Source organism: Nesoenas mayeri (genome assembly GCF_963082525.1).
Source record: "Nesoenas mayeri genome assembly, chromosome: 5".
NCBI lineage: Eukaryota > Metazoa > Chordata > Aves > Columbiformes > Columbidae > Nesoenas > Nesoenas mayeri.
This window is the reverse complement of record NC_137548.1, coordinates 43,394,091-43,417,092: the sequence shown is the minus strand read 5'-3', so window position 1 is coordinate 43,417,092 and position 23,002 is coordinate 43,394,091. Positions and strand designations below refer to the sequence as shown.

The following is a 23,002-nucleotide window of genomic DNA, read 5'->3' as shown; positions in this document are numbered from 1 at the left end:
TGCTGGAAGAAAGCTGGAAGTCCTGGGGATTCTTCAGTTAGACAAAAGTTCAGAATTAATTCCTTTTGAGCTTGCACAGAATTAATTGGAGCATAAGCTACAGGTAAACAGGGCTTCATTCACAAGCCAGAGAAGTAGGTCAAGAATGTATTGATTTACCTCAATTTTTTTCCCCAAAATATTTTGAGGAAGAGGAGAAAAAAAAAAAACATTAGATTATTTTTAGAATTAAATTTACTTGCCTAATTTGTGAAAATCATCTAGATTTGGAGAGTATGGAGGAATTAAGTGCTCTCAGACAAAGACATGAGAGAGCACTGTGAAACTTTGCTGTTTCTGAGATAAAACCAGTTGTCTTCCCTCCCCTACTGTCCTTTTTCTCCACCTGGAAACTTCTACAGAAATTTCATTTAAATAAAAATGTTTTTCAGATAACCTGAATTGTAGGCAGCCCTAAACTTAATGTATTCTGATGTTAAATTCAACTTGCTGATTGTGTCCAATTCCTATACTCACGGTGTGTGACTGCCATAGAGCTTGGCAGAGGAAGAAACTGCAGTTCTGGCAACTAGGTAAGGGGCTTTTTGTACCCAGCGAGGCATGGGGAGAGAGTTTGGATTTCAGCATAGGCAGAAAACATTCTCACCACATGCTTACATGATCAACAATGAAACAACAAAATATTGACAAGTAGTTACTGTATTTTGATGCACATAACCTAGGGGTTATCTGTTTAAAAACAAAACTGCAATTCAGCAACACTGCAGGGATCTGGATATGCACAGATAATACAAGGGGAAGTTTATTCTAGGATCTGTCTCCTTCAAAGCTTCATAGCATCTGATTTCCCCGTTGCCTGCATCCTTTCCCATAGTTTGCTCTCATCATCCCAGTAGTCCCTCAGTCTCAGATTTGTATATGTTGTCTGAGATTCAGCCTATAAAATGAAAGATGGTATTATCTTTAGCTTTCAGAGTTAATTGCTCATTTAAATGAACAAAGCTTTCTTAGGAAAGAAAACACCACACAGTTTTTTAGTTTTGTTATGTTTTGTTGTTGTTGGTTTAGGTTTTGTGCCCCAGGATGTGATGTAATTCTGTAAACTCAAAAATAAAAGGAAAACTTTTAGCATTTATACTCTGCAATCTCTGAGGAGCATATATAGTGAAATATTCTGCAGCATCATCTAGGGCTTCAGAAGTGTAAAAAAAAAACAAAAAAAAAACCAAAAAAAAAAACCCAAAAACTTTTGTCTGTAGTATGTAGAAGTTTTTAATGTTCGTATTGTCCTATTAGCACTGCAATTAAATGTGTAGCTACAGTCCATAGGGCTTGGAATTTCAGACATTGTTTCTATTCTCCTTTGAATAGAAACAGTCAAAGAATGGATCTGGAAGCCAGCAGGGATTTGACATCTGAGCAAAAAATAAGTGTGTTTAGCTCTCCTGTTTTTCTTTCTTTGTGAGCAATGGCTAGGATGACTTTTATGGTTTTTTTTTTTATTCCACAGAAACACTGCTTCCTCATTCAATTCTTATTTCTGTGCAGTAGTGAAATACCATTTTTTTTCAACTCTTTCTGATATTTTCACAAGTGCAGTCCATAAATCTTTTCATTTCACTACATACTACTAATCTGTGTGTACCCTAGTGTTTTGTCACTGAAATTTCCATCACTACTGCCGAAGTATGCTACCCTGAGGCACTGAGTCTTGGCTAACATGCCTTCAGATATTTATTCACCATTCTAGTATTGATTCTTTCTTTCTTTCTCCCAAATTGTACGTAACAGCATGTGAAATATTTTTGGCACACTTCATTAAATGAAGTGAGCACATCACAGGAGAAATTAGTGCAAATATAACAAGAAATAAAAATTAATATGTACCAGGATAATTGCACAAAACTAATGTTTTAACTATCGAAGCAAGTAGGCTGAATTTGACATGGAATGTAGCAGTGTGACAATGCTGTAATTTGTTGTAGTTTTGTCTTAAGGGAACAAGCAGGTATGACTTCCATTTTGGGGAGCACAGAGATGAGGGGAAGGGTGTCTGTAGGATATAATCTTGATGACTTAGTGATTTTCTTCAGTAAACTAATAAATCTCAGTAACCTTCTTTAAGACCCATTTTCTAGAGTGTCTGTAGCCAGTATCATCTTTGATCAAACCTACAGTGAATGTGGCTGTTGGGGTATTTTACTGGCTGCTTAAAAAAATCTCAAGACTACTGGAAGACCAGAAGGAATGAATTCTGATCTTCATAGGTAAGAGCAGAACTTACAGTGTTGTCTGTATGTTTATGTGAACAGTGGCAAGAACCCCACTGTCTCTTGTGCTGTTCTAATCATCTAAATCTGAAGTGTTTCTGAGGGCTTATTTTAGAGAAATAGATAAAGTGGGCTCCAGGCTCAACTTAACATTTCAATATGATGGATCTTACACAACATGGTGTTTTTCAGTGTTGATGAGTCTGAAGGGTAGATATGAATAATTTACTGAAAGCTAATAAGTTGACCTGTGCTCCCTAGTGCCTATTTTTATGCTCTTAACAGTGGTGTTAGAAGACACCTTACACCTTTTTGATTAAAGAATAAGCTTTCTTGCATTTACCACATAGTAAGAGCATGCATGAAGTAGTTACTGTTAAATATCTGATGTCTGCTAAATTCACGTCCTCTCTTATTTTGCAGTAACACACATATCTCTTTGTATTACGAGGCCTAACTCCTTTTAATAGCCTTTTAATTAACCTTGCTGTAGGCACAAGATGGGAAATGTTCTTTCTTTCAGAGGCTGGAGTGGTTATTTATGAAAAAAATAATTGGCATTCTGTGACTGTGCAAGCGTGAAGAAAGCTGTATATTCTGGCCAGTCTAAATAAGTGCAAGTACATGTTTCAGTCATTGACAGACAAGAAAGAAGCAATCGCAGCTGCCCAAGCATTTATTCCTTGATGCTCTAAGAGTTTATTTTGCAGTTATATTGACTGTATATGTAAGGCTTATCTGGATTCATGTTTGGCTTTTAATTAAGTCATCCCTCCTGGAGTGCTTGGACACACCTTGCTGCCTCTGCAGCACTTACTCTCTGCAGCACTTACTCTCTGCAGCACTTACTCTCTGCAGCACTTACTCTCTGCAGCACTTACTCTCTGCAGCACTTACTCTCTGCAGCACTTACTCTCTGCAGCACTTACTCTCTGCAGCACTTACTCTCTGCAGCACTTACTCTCTGCAGCACTTACTCTCTGCAGCACTTACTCTCTGCAGTCTCATATTTTTGCATCTGTCAGTGCATCCAGTATTACCCAGATTATCTCCCCATTAGTTTGGGTTTTGGCGATTTATCAAGAGGTCTGTATTGTGTGTATAAATATAAATACTGTGTGTATAAAACCCTTGAGCAAGGTGTTATTCCTGCTTTAGTGATGGAGCAGCTGAGGTGTTCTGATGAGTGTTTTCAAAGATTATAAACAGTTTTCAACAAATCACTGTGGATTTCCCTTTCTTTATCATCTATAAGCTTTGCATGTCTCTGGATTTATAGATGCATGGTGAGCAAAGTATGTTTTTTCTCCTATAAAAGAAGTATGTTTCGATGTTCTGTGGTAGTTAAGGAATTTTTGAGTAATCAAATCTGCTTAGCTTTGATTTTGTTGGCAGGTTCAGAGAAAAAATTTAGCTGGCATTTTTCTCCCTAGAAGTTAGGAAAATGTCAAAAATAGTGCACAAGGTAAAAAGAGTGAGATCAGCCACTGAAAACGTTTATGGTGAAGGAACCTCTTGACTTCACACCTTAGTATTGGTGATATGGGAAGTGTCTGTCTGAACCTCAAGGCCTTGAACTGCCATTTTGGAAAGCAAGGAGTTGGGGATGGAAAGACTGGAGTTGGTATTCTTTCTGCTCTGTTACCCATTGCTATCTTCATGGATCTGACACTCTGTTTATCTGACAGAGCACTCAGTACTGCTTCGCCAGGGAAAATTGCACAAAACAAGCCCAGTGCATCAGCATTTTCATTGTGTATTAAGCTGAGCCTCCCTTCACATGGTCACATCCCCTTTTTAATCTGGGATTCCATGTCCCTTTCCCAGTCCAGCCTGTTTCTGTGATGTCTATTGCTGGTCTCCCTGAGCTTCTGTTTCTGTGGTTTGAGTGGTTTTTTGTGTGGCTGAGTGTTAAGACCTGCAGGACTTTTGGAAGTGGCGTTGTTTGGGGGTTAGGCAATACACTGATTTAGTGTTAGTAGTTTGTCACAGACTGAGGTGATGGCTGCGTTCAAGTTGGATTTCCTCCCAGAGATGATGGTGGATCATTGCTCCTTGAATGCTAGCACTGTGTAAGTATTTTGTCTTCATGTCTAAGTTTATGACTAAAGTGATCATTAGAGTTGCTGTCTCTGAAGCCTCTGCTGTCTGATCAACTCCCTTTGGGATGGAGGGCAGGAGGGAGAGCAGAGACTGCAGTTTGTTTTCCTGAAGAAATCCTAGTGGACATTGACAATTGATGTTGGATTCTGGTTAGGGCAGAAAAATAATCTGATAATTTGGGGATGAGGACTAAGGAGGAATACAGCTGTTTAGCAGTGTTGTTTATAGTGTGCTACAGGTGCTGATTATTATAAAATCAGTTATTTAAATCAGTTGTTGGGAGAGCAGTTTCTATTCTTCCCTATTAATTACTTGAGGCTAAACATTTTAATTAGGAATGAAAAATTCCTTGAATACTGTTGAGGTCATGTTAAGAGTTGCCCAAGTAACAGGAGCAATGCCTGTGGCATAAAAGGCAGCACTGAAAATTATTATTGGAAGGCAGTAAATGATTTCTCAACTGGAATTAAAATGTGTTGAGTTAAGAGAGGTAGTTTACCTCTTTGTAAAATGCATTGTTTGCCTTGGATATTGGAGAGGTGTTGACGCTTTCTGTGTGGAAAGGTAGAGAGGAGTGAAAGAATTCATTATGATTCCTTCCCTCCTAGTAAGAAGCTTTGTTTCTGAGGTCTGTTCATACAGTTGTAAAATTAGAAGCTTTCCCAGCATCAGTTTTTCCTTAGGCTCTGAACAGCACCCTATTAAGGGGAAAAAAAAATAACTAAATGTTATCTGGTTTGGAATTTTTTTTAATATGCTGTTTGGGGGAAATATGATTGCAGATGGACAGAGTTACTGTAATGTGCAGTTAATAAGCCGTTCAAAAACTGTCTTTAAAGGAAAAACGCAGAGATGAAGAGAGCTGACTCCTCTGGAAGAAGGCCACCTGTATTCTTCAACAAAGAGTTTGGGGGCAGGGGGAATCATTGTATAGTTGCTATTTCACTCCCCATGTCCTTTCTAGATTATGCAGGGGTTGGTCAGCAATTTTAACCTACTGATCACTATAGCTACAATAGGGTGTCGTTACAGTCAGTCTTCCACAGAGATCAGTCCTGTGATATATATATAGATACATATATAGCAGGTTGTGACCTCACGTTGCACTTTGCAGACTATGGGGAGTGAATACAGAAAGTAGTATATGACTGTTAATTAGCTGGGTGGAGTATAACATGGTTATATTAATAGGCTATAAACTGTTCGTCTGGCTAGATGTAATGCCCTGAAGCCTAGTGAAGATTCCCATACTCGTAACTTCTGTGTTGTAGTCTAGGAAGCGACTTTTTTCCTGTATTAACACCCTATCATTATTTAACTTGATTCAGTCTGTGACTAACTAGATTGTCCAATCCCAACCTCTTCATGTGCAACCTAAGCCTGTTTTATTTCTTCCAGATATTGTTGGAAGCTCCCTAGTTTTACTAAGAGCTCTTGCCTTGCAAAATTTTAATGAAACTTCTTATCTCTTCACTTTTACCTGTTTCTCTGTTTTAAGATGGATCTTCACCCTGGGAAACAGTTACAGATAGTCACATTTAAAAACAATGAAAAAAATGTTATCCTTTCATTTTCACTGGTTACTGGTAACTTCAGTAGTTTGTGGGTAGGCTGAGTTTTGGTTCCTTCCTATTCTGGTTTCTTTTTCTGTGAAATTGTACATGGTTGAACTAGTGATATTTTTCAGTTATCTCAACAGATTTATATTGTGAAACCCAAGTGTTGACTACATTTATAGGAACAGATGTTATTATAACAGAAGTTCTAAGCAGCTGTGTAGAGTGTTTGGTTTCCAAATACACAACTTGTCAGTGAATGTGGATGATGTTTTTGAATATTCTCGGGACTAAGAATTTGCAAGAGTCTCTCTTTAGATGTGTATTTTAATCATATACGTTTATGTGTGTAGAAATATATTTTTTTAATCTCACTGGAAGCATGCTGCTTCTAGTTGCAATAGCACCTAGAATCTGTGAAAAGATATAAACCAGAAATTCCTTCTTGTTTTTCGTAGCTCAAAGAAAATGAATGGAACACTGGATCACCCAGACCAACCTGATCTAGATGCCATCAAGATGTTTGTGGGTCAGGTCCCACGGAGCTGGTGTGAGAAGGATCTAAGAGAACTTTTTGAACAGTATGGTGCTGTCTATGAAATCAATGTCTTGAGGGACAGGAGCCAAAACCCTCCTCAGAGCAAAGGTGAGAACTTTTGTACTTCTCATGTGAGACTTCAGGTGCTTTCACATAGTTACAGTCTTAGTTGTTTGCTTATTCAAACTTACGTGTGTGTTGGAGCTCTGTGTGGCCAAGTGTACATGCACACCCGGGACGTATAGTCTTTGTGTGTCAGATTATACTTGGACTGTGATCCAGTCATTAGCTGAGCTGAGGAAAATCGCAAGTTTTTTAGAGCTCAGAAGTAATGGAGATGCTTGAAGAGTATAGATTATAATTGTAAAGCAGAACATCAAGCTGATACTGTGTTGCTCCAGAGCATCATTGTGATGCTACAGTGTGACTGAAATGTTGCTGAAAGTGTCACAGTTTCATATAAAATGTAAAATTGAGGTCTTAGTCATTTGTGTATTTTGAGTACTTGTGTATGTCAGATCTTAGCTAAATGCCTTACCTGGATTTGCACTTGAGTTATATGCAATATCTTCCTTTGAAACTAGGTAATATTTTGGTACTAGTAAATAATTGTTGAGTTTGAAAATGGAAGTAGCCAACAATTATTTGGCAGATGTATCTAAATGTTTGTTAACAGTGTTTTGGTGATGTGGGGTCGGTTCTGAATATATCCTATTTTAACACCCATAGAAGTCTTTCCTAAGCTGACACAATCAGTAGTACCTACCTATTTACATGTCTAACCTCTTCTGTTTGTCATATGTTTTGCTTTGGAAGGTTAGAAGCAGGACTTGCAGTTTCTGTAGGGCACATCAAGATTCGTATTGTTCTTTCTTGGCTAGAATTGTGTTTCAATTGCAGGGTGCTGTTTTGTTACATTTTATACCCGTAAAGCTGCACTAGAAGCACAGAATGCTCTTCACAACATGAAGATCCTCCCAGGGGTAAGAGAAGAGCCATGCTTTCTTCGCAACTCTATCTTGTTTTTCTGAGCCCTGCTACCACTGGTGTACAAACGTATGCTTTCTTGCCCTCAAATCATGTTGTAAAATAACTATTCAAAAGAGCAGTGTCATGAGATTTCTATAACAGATCTTAAGGGAATTTTGGAGCATTTGGGGGAATAATATGGTGGTGAAGTGGGTGGACATGGCTTCTATAATGCACTCTGAGGAAGAATGATGGCATATCATTAGGAAAGCTGTTTTTTCTTCTAGAAATTTAGGTATTGTTACCTATGTATTTCTGTAGAGGAAATTTAGGCTACCATTTTTTTCTTCCACAATTCTTATGGGATATATTTAATATAGTATGAATTGAATGTGTCTAGGATTAAATAATCTTTTTACATTTCAGATGCACCATCCTATCCAGATGAAACCAGCTGACAGTGAAAAGAGTAATGGTAAGCCGTACTAAGGCCTGAGTTTGGCATCACACTAATAGGGAAGCTTAGAGAGCTTCCTTTTGTTGAACAGTTTCTGATGAAGTAATCTTGAATTGGAAACCTGATTTTTTTTAAAAAGGAAAAAAAGAAAGTGTATTTTCAGTATAGTGAGTGGTGTTCCATGACTCAATATCCCCCACTGCTGCTGCTTGTGGTAGAACCATGTTAACAGTTAGGGAAACATCCAGTGAGTTCTTCTTTGTACTAAGATGGTTTAAATCTTTGTTGAGGACATGAACAGTGGGATTGAGTGCTCCCTCAGCAACTTTGTGTATGACACCAAGCTGAGTGCTGTGGTTGATGCTCTAGAGGGAAGGGATGCCATCCAGAGGGACCTGGACTGGCTAGAGAGGTGGGCCCATGTGAACCTCATGAAGTTCAACAAGGCCAAGTGCAAGGTCTGGCACCTGGGTCAGGACAATCCTAAACATGGATACAGGCTGAGCAATGAGTGGGTTGAGAGCAGCCCTATGGAGAAGGACATGAGGGTATTAATGGATGAAAAGCCAAATATAAGCTGTCAACGTGCACTTGCAGCCCAGAAAGCCAGTCATATCCTGGGCTGCATCATAGGAAAGGCTAGCAGGTCAAGGGGGGTGATTTGCCTCCTCTACTCCACTCTGGTGAGACCTCACCTGGGGTACTGTGTTCAGCTCTGGGGCCCCCAGCATAACAGGGATATGGACATGGGCAAGCGAGTCCAAAGCAGGGCCATGAAGCTGATGAGAGGGCTGGAGCACCTCTTCTGTGAGATCAGGCTGAGAGAGTTGAGGTTCTTTAGCCTAGAGAAAAGAAGGCTTCAGGGAAACCTTATAGCAGCCTGCCAGTACCTAAAGGGGACCTACAGGAAAGATGGGGAGGGATTCTTCATGAGGGAGTGCAGTGACAGGATATGGGGTAATGGTTTCAAACCGGCAGAAGATAGATTTACATTAGCTATTTAGAATAAATTGGTTTTGTACAGTATGGTGAGGGTGGTAAGACACAGGGGTTTCCCAGAGAGGTTGTGAATGTCCCCTCCCTGGAAGTGTTCAAGACCAGATTGGATGAGGCTTTGAGCAACCTGATGTGGTAGAAGGTGTCCTTGCCCATGGCAGGGGGGGTTGGAACTAGATGGATGATCTTTAAGATCCTTTCCAATCCAAACCTTCTATGATTCCCTGAAATCTGGAAATGCTTTTTCAAGTGCTTGACCAATTTGAAATAAAGGCTGTTGCATCTAGGGTGGGAGTCAAAGCTTCTCCTAATATACAAGGGACACTGAGAATTCACAACAGCTCAGTAGAGAAAAAACTGTTGCTATTTCTGCACATTGGCCATTTTGGATGGATTAAGACATTTAGCATCTACCATTGGGTTAATGATTATTTATCCATGTATTTCCACAACAAGGTTATGTACATACATACCTACATGCTTAAATGTGTGTATGTCCATATATATATTGCTGCAAGGTAAGCAAAGATAGTGTTTAGCATCATGTAGTTTCAGCCTTTCTAGGCTTGGCTGAATTTTTTTTTCTTCATTTTCCATAGTTACTATTAGTGTTGCTACATGAAGATGACAATCCTGGTTCCAGAAAGCATATGTTGAATTAATTGGAAACAGAAGATGAGATATATGGGTAACATAGTAGGAGTAATTCCATCTGCAAACTCCTCTGTGTGTATACAGGATATCTTTCTGTGTCAATATATCTAGAAACGAGTAATTCTTCTGAAGTATTGTTGAGAGAACATAGTACGTTCTCTAAACAAAAATTGATCTTGCATTATACACACATGAATATCCTGGAAAAATAATAGAAAGAGGAAAAAAAAGTATTTAATGGGATTTTAGGGTGACTCTTCAGAGGCTATTACATAATTATATGAGTTTTAGTAAAAGATACAGGTGAAAATGTAAATAATAAAGTATCAGTTAATAAAGAACTTTTATTTGCTATCAATAAAAGGGATTCTGGATCTCTTGATCTAAAATGGACTGCAAAAAGCATTTGAAAGAGCTTGGAAGTGAACTGGCTACAACATTAAGATTGAATAGTCAATTAAAATCATGTCAGATGGAATAGTTTGGAATATTCCTCTTCAACACCATAGAAGACTCAGCAAATAAGTTGATTTCCCCTCATCATGGCACTAAATAAGAAATTACTTTCTCTGTTGAAGCTTTAAACTGTGCTACAGCCTTCATCATAATACATGTTATATCATGCTGAATGCTGTATTTGCAAACTGGTATATATTTTGAAATGGTATTCTGCATAATTTGATTCACCCTTTTAAAACAATATTTCAGACGTGACTAGCATCCTTAAATAAACAAAATGAGAGATACAGAGTTGTACTCTGGATTCAGATTCACCCCACTCAGGTGACGTTAAACTGACATTAGTAATCAGTAACTGAAAAGCTTAAAAAAAAGTCTTTCTGGACCATTTTTTTAAAAATAGTCTGCACACAAAGGTATTCTACAACTCTAATGTATCTGGTAACATCAACATTTAGAGGCAAGATACAGTAGCACACAGTCCATTGTTCTGATTTGAAGTGTTATTTTCATGCTTTTGGTACAGATCAGAATGGATGAATCTGAAACAGAACTAAAACTGTTCTGTTTTAGCAACAGCTTTTGCTTCCAGTGTTGAGACAGAAGCATGAGGAAATTGGCAGATCTAAATTTAAGTGATTGGCATGATAAAGAGGCTAGAAAGAAGCTTCCAGCAGCTCACTTCCTTGTTTAGATACAGTTAGGTATGTTGGTAATCTAAAGATAGAAGAGACAGAGGAGAGAGGATTAAAATAGTCCAATAAAATACATACAAGTCTTCTCTTATTCACCAGGAACTGAATGTAGGAGATAAAAGTGCTGAATCTGACATATTTTTTCCTTTTCTTGCATTCTTGCAGTTCACAGGCTTGCAAGGGAGAAATAGTCAGCAAAATGTAAACACAAAACATTGTAAAATAGGCATCCTTCAGGTCCATTGAGGTATCTCATATACATCCTCTTAAATCAAAGAGATTCAATTATTGGGAATCTGATTTTAACAAGCCTCTCCTCTAAATAAAAGGGAAGTAACTGCAGTCGCTGGAGGAGACTTAACAAAATAATACCTAGTAAACACATATTTGCTGGTAATACTGTTATCCTTTGATTTCTTAGCAGTAGAAGATAGGAAGTTGTTTATTGGAATGATATCCAAGAAGTGCAATGAAAATGATATCCGAGTGATGTTCTCCCCCTTTGGGCAGATTGAAGAATGCAGGATATTACGGGGCCCAGATGGCCTGAGCCGAGGTAAGCAGGAAGCTTTGCGGACAGTTCAAGATTCTTTGCTGGATGGGGCCTTTTGCAGCTTAAGGTGGCATTTCAGCTCTTTCCGTGATTCCCTCTGCCCCTCTAGGCATTTTCATTTCTTTATTCATCCCAGTAATTGTGGAATGACTTGGTTCCTTTTTTTTCTTTCCCCAGGTTGTGCATTTGTGACTTTTACAACAAGAGCCATGGCACAAACAGCAATCAAAGCAATGCACCAAGCACAAACCATGGAGGTAAAAGAAGTTAGTGGGTGTCAGAAGATTTAATTTGTCAGTCAGTAACTGTGGAAAGCAGAGAGAAGGATAAGTGCAGTGTGTGTTTCTTTGCAAATACTATCCCTGGACCTTTGTGTTTGTTCTGCTCCTGCTCTCTGCAGAGAAAATAGCAAAATACACATTTGAATTAAAAACAAATTAGATTTTGAACCTTTAATGAAATGTGCCGTTTGGAGGAAAAAAAAAAAGGGTGCTTCCAGTGACTGAGTAGTATGTTTGTGACTGCTGGGGATAGCAAGTATGTAATTGTTTGAATTGCTCTTTGCAGGGTTGCTCTTCTCCCATTGTGGTAAAATTTGCAGACACGCAGAAGGACAAAGAGCAGAAACGAATTGCTCAGCAACTCCAGCAACAAATGCAACAGATCAGTGCTGCCTCAGTATGGGGAAACCTGGCTGGTCTCAACACACTTGGACCCCAATACTTAGCAGTGAGTTTCTGATTTGGGTTCATCTCTTCAGGAATTACAGTGGCTGTCTTGTAGTGTTTAATGTGTTCATTTTTAGAAGGCTCTTGGTAGATAGGAGCAGGGTTCTTAATCGCATTTTTTGGGTGAGTAGGCTGAAATTAAGTTATGTGCTAGCAGTTAGGATACATTTAAGTGAGGATTTCGGCCTTAGTCACTGTAGCCCTAACTACTGAAACTTTTTTCCCATCTTCTGTAGAATGGCTTTCTGCTGTCCAAGTAGAAAAGATGATCAGGTTAGAAGCACCAAGCAGCTGACAGTGCACAGTAAAAAAAAAAAACCACACAAAAAAACCCCCACAAAACAGACAAACTACAAAATATAGAAGCTACTGTCTAGCAAAAAATGACACAACAGAGGGTAGTCTGCTGTTCATCACTGATTTTTAGTTGATTTTACTGGGTTTCTAAAGGGTGAACTTTTCATGAACTGATATGCTGTGGCTCACATGGGTTGCCAGAGTAGCTATGAGAAGTATAATCATGCAATATAGTATCTTGGGAACAGAAGAGGAAAATTTCGTCTCATTCTTGGTATGGTGCACTGCTGAAGTGGGGACATTATGTCTTTTACTACTGCTCTAGGTTTGGTAGATAAGGATTTCTTATGACAACACCTAGTTAATGCAGAAAGGAATAAGAGATCACTTTAAATAGCTTCTGAGCTGAGGCTTGAAATTTCTCTCATGGCTGCAGTGGCTCATTGGTTTTGGTATGGCATTTGCCATTTGTTCTATGCTGGCGGTGTCAGCTGTAAAGTCTGGCTTGAGGTAGTATATCATATGGGGTGGCAGTGCTGCCTGAGGTGCTTTGAATAGGATTCTCTCTTGCTGCTGATTCTACTGGTTTTGTCTTGGTGTGTTAGCTATAAATTTCATTCGGCATTGGTTATGTTGAGTGGGGAAAGCATTGTGTTCTTGCTTTGGCTGCATCGAGGTGCATGAGCAATGTGGATTTTCACTACGGTGCTCTGGCTGTATTGCGTGAGCGGAATTCTCTTCACGCTTTGCTACGATGTGGTGCATGGGCAGTGGGAATTCCCTTTGTGACGGCGCTCTGGCTGTGGTGTGGTGCAGTTTCTCCCAGAAGCAGAGCCAGCCCTCACTCTCACTCTTGTTTTGTTTTTTGGTGTAATGTCTAGCTTTATTTGCAGCTCCTTCAGCAGACAGCAGCTGCGTCATCTGGGAACCTGAACACATTGAGCAGCCTCCACCCGATGGGAGGTGAGTTTTTCCATCAGAAGACAAGTTCAGTGCCAAAGAAAAGAGGAGAAGGGTAGACAAAGTAGCCAAAAGGCCATAGACACATTAACACCATTTGAAATGAGTAGTCCTGAGTTAACCACTCCTTTGGAATGACAGGAGTGCTCTGCTACAAGTGTGGATGTTCCTTCTTAATCTTAGTTAACCATTGTCACCCAGGTAAGTCGTGGTATGCTGGTAATCTGCCATACCTCTGGCATTTAAAATTATCTCATGGGTACAAAAAGATGGCTCTGTATGTTTATTTTCATGCAAACAGGTGCCTATTTGAAGCATTGTGTTTTGAAATAAGCGCTAATGCATGTGTTTCAGCAATAATGGATTCTTTCTTAAGTTTCCCATTTAAAATTCTTTGTTCTTAAATACATCAAAGTTGAAAATGCAATATTAGTAGGAATGTGAACTAGTTCTTCATTCAGGTTCTTTAGTTCCTTCATTTGAATTACGATTGATTACAGCATTGCCGTTAGGGAAATATCAGCTTAACGGGTATGAGCTGATTTCTTGCTGCAGAATGCTACTCAGAGTATTCACGAAGTAGAGCAGTACTGGGGCTGCAAACTGATTATTCCCTCTGTCTTCACAGCGTGGAGAATAACAAAGCACGTGTTAGTAACTCTCTTCACCACATTCTCTAAATTATTTTGCTAGCAGAAAAACTAGGTTTGGTTTTAATACTGAACATTTTAAGCCTTTTAAAATTGCCTCCTAGAGTTGTATGGTAGTCCACAATATTACATGTCATGTCTGCGCAGAGGTTGATCTAAAAGTGTTAAGAGATTAAAGTGTGTTTGTATATCTGACTTGTGTTGGTACACCCATCAGTAACAATTACAAGCTTTTGCGAAACTTTGATTTATACTTGAGGTTGATTCTAACCTTAGCTTCTTATGTTTACTTTTTCATGATAGACCTCTTCCAAGCTCTTAGATCTAAGACTCTTGGCAAAACCAATTTTAAAAAAATCAGTTTCGCTAGTAGCCTGTGTGGTGGTGATCTATAATAGATTTTGTTATGTGCATAATATTGTTTCCCCCTCGTCTTATGTCTGTTTAAAAGCAAGTTGTAATAAAGCAGAAAAACAGCACCACAGCTCATGTTAATTGTTACTACAGTAAGGATTGGGGCAGGCGGAAGAGGCTAACTAGCTGATGCTGCCTATGAAGTTTCCAGGGTAATTATGTCTTTACTATTTAAATAAACACCTTAAAATTGAGAACTCAGGCATATAAATAGTATATTGCATGGTGTTTTCAAAGAATTATTTCACGTCTGCAATTCTTCACAGAAAGTTTTTGTTTCAAAATCCTGTTAGTATCTCAGCTGATCTCCTTTCTTGACATTTATAGAAAGAAAAAGTAAGTAGGTGATTAGATCCCAAACTATATCAGTCTTTGTAGACAAAATTTAATCTTGACCCTGTTTGAAAGCAGATGGGGAAACAATGTGATGACAAGAGGACAGGTGCAGTGTGCCCATGCCAGACTGCTTCAGAAAGGAAGCAAGCTGCTTTGTTCTTCACAAGCTCTAACACTTGCACTTTAACCCTCTGTAGCACACTAAAAAAAAAAAAAAATTAAAAAATTGGTATAACTTCATGCTTTTATGTTAAAATGACACCTTCAGAGTCTAAATAAAGGCAGAATCCTCTTGTTTGAGACACTAAATGTAGTTGGGGAAACAGACAGTCACAAAGAGAAAACAATTGAAAATATTAACAAAAAAACCCACCAGCTATGCTAAAGGTAGTAGAATTTTTTTAGAAAATAAATAGTTTATACTGACACATTCTTATGTTGTCTGTTTACATACATAAACTACAAAACAAAGATTTTAATTATTTGAGATGTGTGTTTGTCACCAAGTATTTACTAAGCATCCAAAAGATGAGGTGCCACATCTGCCTAGGACGTTTTGATAGTGTTATATGAATGGTGATTAATTTAATTTTGGTTTTAACTTTGTAGGGAAAAATTACTAGAGATTGTCTGAATTCAGATTAAAAGGGGAGAAATTGTTAGAGTAAGCAAAAGTGGAAACAAGAAGGGGAAATAAGGGAAGAGAGGAAGAATTGGAAGAATGGAGCTAGCCTAACCCAAAGAATGGCTAAAATACAGAATTCAGAAGATCAATATCAGTGATAATCCCATGGCAGGAAAAGAGGGCAAACTACAGGGTCAATACTGACTGAATGGTTTCATTCAACACTTATGACTCAAAATTAAGGCAAGTCAGATGAGGAAATTGACCAGTAAAAGTCCATCAGCACAAGGATACCTTCCTCACTCTCCAGTGTTCCTGGCTGCTTACCCACATCATGCCTGTTGGTTCCCATTTTCCTTACCACGTTTGTTTGACCAGCTGACTGGCCTACACATACATTGTCTGATCTTGTGATCAGGAGTTGCCAGTTAACATTGTCTCACAATTGGCTGTTGCTTCTTGGCTGCCAAAGGGACCAAACAAAACCTGCTAATACTCAACTGATCGTGGGTTAAAGGTGTGACTTTGTGAACACTGTGATGTATAGGCTTTCTTGAAATAATTCTGCAGTTATTGCTGTTCTCTTACAGTGGAGGGACATAAGATGAGATTATTAGTCTGGTGTCTAGACAAGATCTCCAGTTTGCAGAGGAGCTGTCAGACCTGGCTTAACTCTCAGTTAAAGCTGTTATGCTTTTGTGACTGGAGAGAATACTGCTTGAAACATTCTATACTGTGGAGTCTACCTCTGGGATAATGACTACTTGTTCTTTTACAGAAACTCTTCTTTTTTTAGTTATAAGAAGGAATCGCAATGTAGAAAAGATCAGTAACTAGTATTAAGCCTGTTGTTTTTAAGCTCCTTCCTGTTACTCGCTTGTGATGTGCTGAGGTTGCTGGATCTGTTAAGCTTGGATGATGATGACTATTGTAGGAGAAACTGTGCATTCTTCAATGTGTTGCAGGACTGAATGCGATGCAACTACAGAACCTGGCTGCATTAGCAGCTGCGGCCACTGCAGCTCAGAATACACCGAGCGGTACTGCTGCACTTACCTCCTCCAGCAGTCCCCTGAGTGTGCTCACCAGCTCAGGTAAGAGACTGCCCGTGCTGCAGTGTGTTATGACACGGATTGCATTAGAAGTCATTTCAGGATAGATGTCCTATCAGTTTAAAGTAAAAAGAGTTTTTGAGGTCATCATGAAGCAGAAAGGTAAGTGACCTTTTTCCAGTCACATTATTACAGTCTCATCACATACTCATTTTATCTGTGATTTTAAGCAGGTACTGTGGCAGATGTACACTGTTCCTCTGGACGTGGAGATAGAAGATGCCTTAAGCATGAAATAATGAACTTTGTGCCCTGGAACAGTACGGTTTATATTTTTCTGGCATTAATTAAGACAAGGATACTATAACTGCCTCATAGAAGTAGAATAAACAGACCCCTAGCACATTTACGGGAAAACGTCTATAACTGAGTGTATAAGTCGCACGTAAAACTCAGTATCTTGCTCTACTGGGTTTTTTTGTAGTTTGGTGGTTTTGGGGGGTTCAGTATTTTTGTGGGGTTTTGGTTTGTGGTGGTTGTTTTTTGGGTTTTTTTTTCCTGCTTCAGGTCATGTACACTATCCAGAGAGGTTAGAATATCCAAGTAGTGTTCTTTTGCTGCCTTGTTTGTTGCATTTAATGATTGCATTTAACAATAAGAAAACAAAAATTAAATTGTGCTTACATCAGACATGCACAGTTTTCACCACAAATGAGGATCAGTATCCTACTCAAGCTATTTCTATACTATTTTCAGTTATTTCTAAATCTGGACATGGAAAGGGAGACCCTGTATTTTCAGGGTGACAGTTTCCCAGCATCTATGGCATGATATGTGGGTTTGGTTTTGGTTAGTTTGTTTGTTTATTTTTCATAAAAAGCCAAATTGTTCATCCAGTTTTGAAATCCAGCCTACAGAGCTGACGTCCTTGCCTGTGATTGTGAGAGACAAAAGGAGGTTGAGAGGTGTTTTAAATTTCCACAGGGAGCTTTTTGTATTGCGTGGGACCAAGGAGCCAGACCAAGAGATTATAAAGAGATTACAAGAAAAAGCTGTTCAGAAAACCTTACGTCACACGATCAGGAGTTAAACCGTGGGGGCTTTGTACAATTTTCTACTTAAGGAAATCCCCGAGAAAGAATTCAGTTCTACGTGTGTTCTGTTGCTGGACAGGGTTGTTGTGTTTTTTTTTAAACAAAAACTTTGCAGACTGCAATCCTTACTGAAATTTCAAAATTCATCTTTACTCCCAGCTATAATACCCCATAATTTTTAAAAAAGGAGTTGAGGCTATAGAAGAGCTGCATTTATAACCCACTAATGCTGCTTTATCATAGAGAAAGCTTAAAGGTGAAGATATCTGATAATTTCTCTCATGTTTCCTCTTGCCGTACCAGAGCTGGCATTGTCAGGTTACAATTTGCTGTGATTGGCATTTAGAACTAAGATTTCCTTATTAGCTCTCTCATCTACTGACTGGAGCAAGTTTGTTCTCTTGATTTGTTAAGGGTGGGGAATGGCACTGGCAGGTTGTGAAGTTCAAATGCCAGATCTGCTAGAAAAGGCAGAGACAGCCTCTACTCAAAAGTGTACAGTGAAAGGACAAGGACAATGGACACAAGTTGCAACAGAGAGAATTCTTTCTGGAAATAAAAGAAAAAAAAATGAATGGTGAGAGTGATTAAGCCCAGGAAGCAGCTAGCAGAGGGGCTGTGGAATCTTCATCATTTCAGAGATTCAGAATGCAATTGGAAAGGACTCTGACCAGGCTAACCTAACCCAGAGGTTAGACCAGCTCTGAGCAGACTGTTAGACTAGATGACCCACAAAGGTTTCTTTCAGCTGAAGTTATGCCAGTGTTCTGTGATTCTTTGGGATTGATTTCTCATCTGTGAATTTTGGCTGTTCCACAGCATTCTGAAGGTTTCTTATCCCTTGATGAGAGACATATCTCAGGACTCCATTCCACTTTCCATCGTGCTGCTGGAAGGCCTAGGGCTGGGGAGCAGTCTGCTTTTAGGCACCTCATGTGCTGAATCCAGACAACTTTCTGATCACCAGTCATAGCGATAAATTATTGTATGTCAACAATCAAGTATAATAATCATGATAGGTTATTTGAATTAATATCCTATACAGATGTATCAGTCAGTTCACTCTTCACAGGCTTGTAACATGAAACAGTCACTATTATGACTTAATTTCAAGTATAATTTTAAAGAGTAGAGCTTAGCTTTGTTCAAAAGAAATAAAAAGTTCTGGAGGATATGTGGTCTGTATGTAGTCACAGACATCAAACTCTGAAACAGTTTCAGAGCTTTTCATTAGAGTTATGAATATACTTCACCTTTTAAAACTGTACTTAAGTTGGGGGAAGAGGAAACCTCAGTGTACACAGACAGCAATAAGTCTCATAATACTTCCTGTAATTATACAGTTTTTCAGCTCTTTACTCTGACCTGGATGTTATCTCTTACAAAAGCAATTTCAACATTTTCTTTTAATTAATGTTTATATGTGCATTCACACTGTCTGTATTAACCTAGAAGGCTGTTAGGCTCCACACATTCAGAACATCCCTCCTCATCCATATCTAGACCTTGAAAAAACTGTGTGTAGCTGTTCAGTACAGTGTTTTAGTAAATGCCTTCCTTGTCTGTGGGACATATGGCGACTTCTACTGTTATAACCCCTTAAACCTAACTGCACATGATGACTACCGGCTTGACTTCTGTCCATCTGTCGTCCAAATGTTCACCTGATGCTTATTTGGACATCTATCACAGAATGTCCTCAAATTGCGTAACTGGTGGAAAGAGCCAGACAATCATTATGTGTAGCTACCTTTTTGATTGTCTTTCACGTGCACTGATACCTTCTGTGTTTGGGGAACTTGGAAGTCTACACAGTGTAGAGTCTGTGGACTATGCATGGTTACATGTCAGAATGGTTGAACTCAGAGGCCTTAAGTATTGTTGTTGTGGTGTCTTCCTACTCATTTCAGGTGATTTTGTTTAGATATTTTCAAGCAGTATTGTGTATTTTGATGTAGAATAGGATGGAGCAAAACCTTCAACCTTGCAATAAAGCATCTACTCTCTGAAACTGAACAGACCACTGCCGCATCCACCTATTAAGTAATCCATGTCACAGAGACTGTGGCCTTAGATAAATTCATTTAAACTGCTAGCTTGTGGAAGGGACATTCAAGAAAGTATTGTAGACGCATTTCAGGATTTGACGCTCTTGTCCAAGTTGCATTATCTTTTCTAGGTATTCTTTACTACATATTCAAATTTTCTGAAAAAGTTTTCAAGTATTTTCAGCTAGTTCTGTAAGAGTTAGCCTTTTTGACTCAGTAGATAGATCTAAGAAAACATGACCTGAGTAGCAAGCAAGAAAACCCAATGACCCACCAAAAGCTGCACAGAAACAATGTTAAGTGTTAGGGATGGAGTAAAGAACATGTATAAAGCTGTATTGGTTTTCCATCCCCATTACTGTGTGCTGTTTTCCGATCTAAAATAATACACAAAAACCAGAAGAATTAAAAGGGTGGCTAGAACTGTGGAACAGCTTCCCTATTAGGAGCAACAAGGGAGCCTGAAAACCAGAAGACTGACGTGAGGACAATATGATTGAAGCCTACAAGTAGGCTTCAAGTGGTGTGATGAAGACAAATAGGGAAAGACCAGTTAGATATTTCAAGACAAGAATTACAGGATATCAGGTGAAGTTGTCAGCAGGCAGCTCAGAAATTAAAAGAGTTGTTTCTTTGCATAGGGCACGGTTAAATTGCAGAAGTCGTGCCTTAGAACCTTAGAGGGTCAAACAGTTTGGTGTTCAAAACACACTGAAATAATAACTTTAATATAAAGACATTGCACTTGGTGGAAAGAAGTGCTAGATTAGCAGGTTGCTGCATTGGTATCTAGACTGTACCTATGTAGTATTCCTTTGTAATTGCCCTGTATTTCTGCTCTACTGTTATTTGTCTGCCTCTAGTCATCATCAGAAATAGGGTACTGACTCAGTGCAGCAATTCCTATGTACATATGATGAAGAAAATAAAACCGTTGAATTTTCTTGGCATTTTCAATACTAAAGCATTTCTTGGTTTGCTTAAAGAGATTTCTGATAAAGTCAGCTAAGCTGAAGTAACTGTGTGTTCAGCTTTTTATACTGGTTTAAATGAATTTATTAAAAATCACAACCTTTTCAATGTAGGGAAGACATCTGTTCCCTCTTTTGCTCTTTAGCCTTGGCTTCATTCTTTCCCCGCCCCCATACCACTAACTATTTGATTGGAGTTCTACTTTTTTTTTTTTTTTTTTTTACAGTGGCGTTCTTATCTGTCAAATGTAGTGTCTTTTTGAATTATGCAGATTAGCAATGAAGTGTCACAGAAACAAGCAATATTCTAAAATTAAGGCAGCTGTATCATTTCTGAACACTGTCTTTTATTCAGCCAAGTGTGCTATTTTTTTCTACCAGCTTGAGGTTATATTGCAACTCGTTCTCTCTGTTTTTCAACATGTAATATGCTACTAATAGTAAGATGGGAGTTATCTCCTTTTCTTCCAAGTAAGCACCTTAAAATATAGTTTGAGACATTGTCTTTCAACTTCTTATTTAAGAGAGTTTGTCTATAACTTTTTCCAGAGGAGGTTTGTCATTTCCTATGTCAGTACAAAAACTAATCAGTCATGTGAAGTGCAGCTCCCTGGGTTCTCATGCAGTTTTTGTTAGGTACAGCTACTTCTGTTGGGTACAGCCTCTGCTCGGGCTTGTTAGGCAAGTTTGCTGTACTCCATTTTAATAGTTACCATATTCCACTGCAGGAGACACTTTGTCCCACATATTTGAAGTGGTGAAGATGTAGCATGTGTCAATCTGCTCAAAAGATGCTAACAATTCTTTTGAAAGTTTTACTGGACGTACACAGCCTAAGTCAGAAACACAAAAACATCAGGGAAACTGAAAATGCCCGAACTCCAGTTCTAATGTTACACATTTGATCTGACAGATAAATTCCTCTTAAAAGCAGACAAGAAGGTGCCTCTACAGCACCAGTCTTTGGTATCTTTTGATTTGTAGAAGCCATAAGTATTTTCCAGTGCATCTTGAGCAGTAAATTTAGGCTTCTGGGTCAACAGCAATATGCATAGCTATTCTTATTTACCTTCTTCAGATTTCTGAGTAGTCCACAAACCTGTTAGGAAAACCACTGCTGAATAATCATTAAAAATGCTATTTTTTTTCTTAATTTTTCATGTCCATAATCTTTGTAGATGACCTAAATTTGAACTTCTGTTTCTTTTGATATACCAGCTTGGTAAACTTTTTTTCCTGTCATTTTGAGGTATGTTTCTGTAGAACTCCACCTGTTATAGACTTTGGCAGCTACATAAGCTGTTAGTCTGCTAGGAACTGTATCTGCAGACTTCTCTTACTGAGCAAACATGGTTGAAGATGTTAGTGGCACAGTCAACAGAGGATAGACTACATATTCTGGATGTACATTCCAACACTTTTCTTGGCCCACGCCCCGGTTGCTGCAGTGGGATTTTTAATGGAAAATTATTTCGTGTGTCAGAATAATCTGGGCATCTGCTGTTCCTCTTCTGGCAGTATAGGAAAACCAGATGTTCAGCTTGACTGGAGCTTTCTTGGATGTCGCTAGTGTCTGTGTTTCAGGTCTCTCACCTTGTGTGATGTTTCAAGGGTAGATATTAATATGAAGCAATTCTTACTCACTTTAGTCAGCAGGAAACAGGCATCACTGCTGGTCACCTCATGCTGAGTTACAAATTTTAGCGAACATTTGTATATGTCCCAAGTCTTAGGTATCTTACACTTAATGAAAATTTTACTGCTACAAAGAGTAGACATTACGATGAACTAGAAAATTCTCAAAAATGTAGGAGGGGATTAGAAGGTCGAAGCAGTATGAGCAATCAAGTTGTGTGGGTTTGGAATTTTTTATTTTTAAGTAGACTGTGTTGTCTTGATCTGTTCCTTACTAGCCTTTTCTACAGAAATAACTTAATGAAGAAGTTGAATTATCAGGACCAAAAAAAATATTGCTCGAAGTTAATTATCTTATTTTAATAGCAGGTTCCTCACCTAGCTCCAGTAGCAGCTCCTCTGTTAATCCAATGGCTTCTCTTGGAGCACTGCAGACACTGGCAGGGGCTACGGCAGGCCTCAACGTTAGCTCTTTAGCAGGTAAGTGATGTGGTCTGGTGGGTTGGGGAGTAGCTGACCATCGTTTCTCAGGCTGTGCGAGTTTGTGACAAGTGGTGGGGCAGCCTGCTCCCTGCTTTTTGTAACAGTGCAGAGTATTTGAAAGATAATTGGTGTAGCTCAGTGGAAGTACTCACTCATGTTTATTTCCTCTTTCTTACACAGGAATGGCAGCCTTAAATGGAGGACTTGGCAGTGGTGGTCTCTCAAATGGGACAGGTAGCACAATGGAAGCCCTCACACAGGCTTATTCTGGAATCCAGCAATATGCTGCTGCTGCATTGCCCACACTCTATAACCAGAGTCTCTTAACACAGCAGAGTATTGGTGCAGCGGGAAGTCAAAAAGAAGGTAGGCAGAAAGTTGTAGGAAGAACTTGAGAAAGGGGTTTTCAAAATGGCAACCTCAGCCTTTGCAGCTACCTTATCTGCAGAACTTTTATTT

The 23,002-nt window shown here is 38.9% G+C and overlaps 1 protein-coding gene across 13 annotated transcripts in view; it reads left to right on the top strand.

The window, feature by feature from the left end:
* CELF1 (CUGBP Elav-like family member 1) overlaps window positions 1–23,002 on the top strand; it is a 69,434-nt gene that overhangs the window by 26,721 nt on the left and 19,711 nt on the right. For 4 of the 13 annotated variants that reach the window (XM_080345172.1, XM_080345171.1, XM_080345169.1 and 1 more), the window contains 10 exons: window positions 6,388–6,575; window positions 7,368–7,450; window positions 7,863–7,911; window positions 11,119–11,253; window positions 11,428–11,507; window positions 11,818–11,979; window positions 13,157–13,238; window positions 16,226–16,354; window positions 22,427–22,540; window positions 22,724–22,909. In XM_080345172.1, coding sequence (XP_080201298.1) covers window positions 6,398–6,575; window positions 7,368–7,450; window positions 7,863–7,911; window positions 11,119–11,253; window positions 11,428–11,507; window positions 11,818–11,979; window positions 13,157–13,238; window positions 16,226–16,354; window positions 22,427–22,540; window positions 22,724–22,909 — 1,198 coding nt within the window. In that variant the 5' untranslated portion in view covers window positions 6,388–6,397. Of the gene's footprint in view, window positions 1–2,137; window positions 2,268–6,387; window positions 6,576–7,367; window positions 7,451–7,862; window positions 7,912–11,118; window positions 11,254–11,427; window positions 11,508–11,817; window positions 11,980–13,156; window positions 13,239–16,225; window positions 16,355–22,426; window positions 22,541–22,723; window positions 22,910–23,002 lie in introns of those variants that run through there. The other 9 variants (XM_080345173.1, XM_080345168.1, XM_080345180.1 and 6 more) reach the window with 8 other exon arrangements.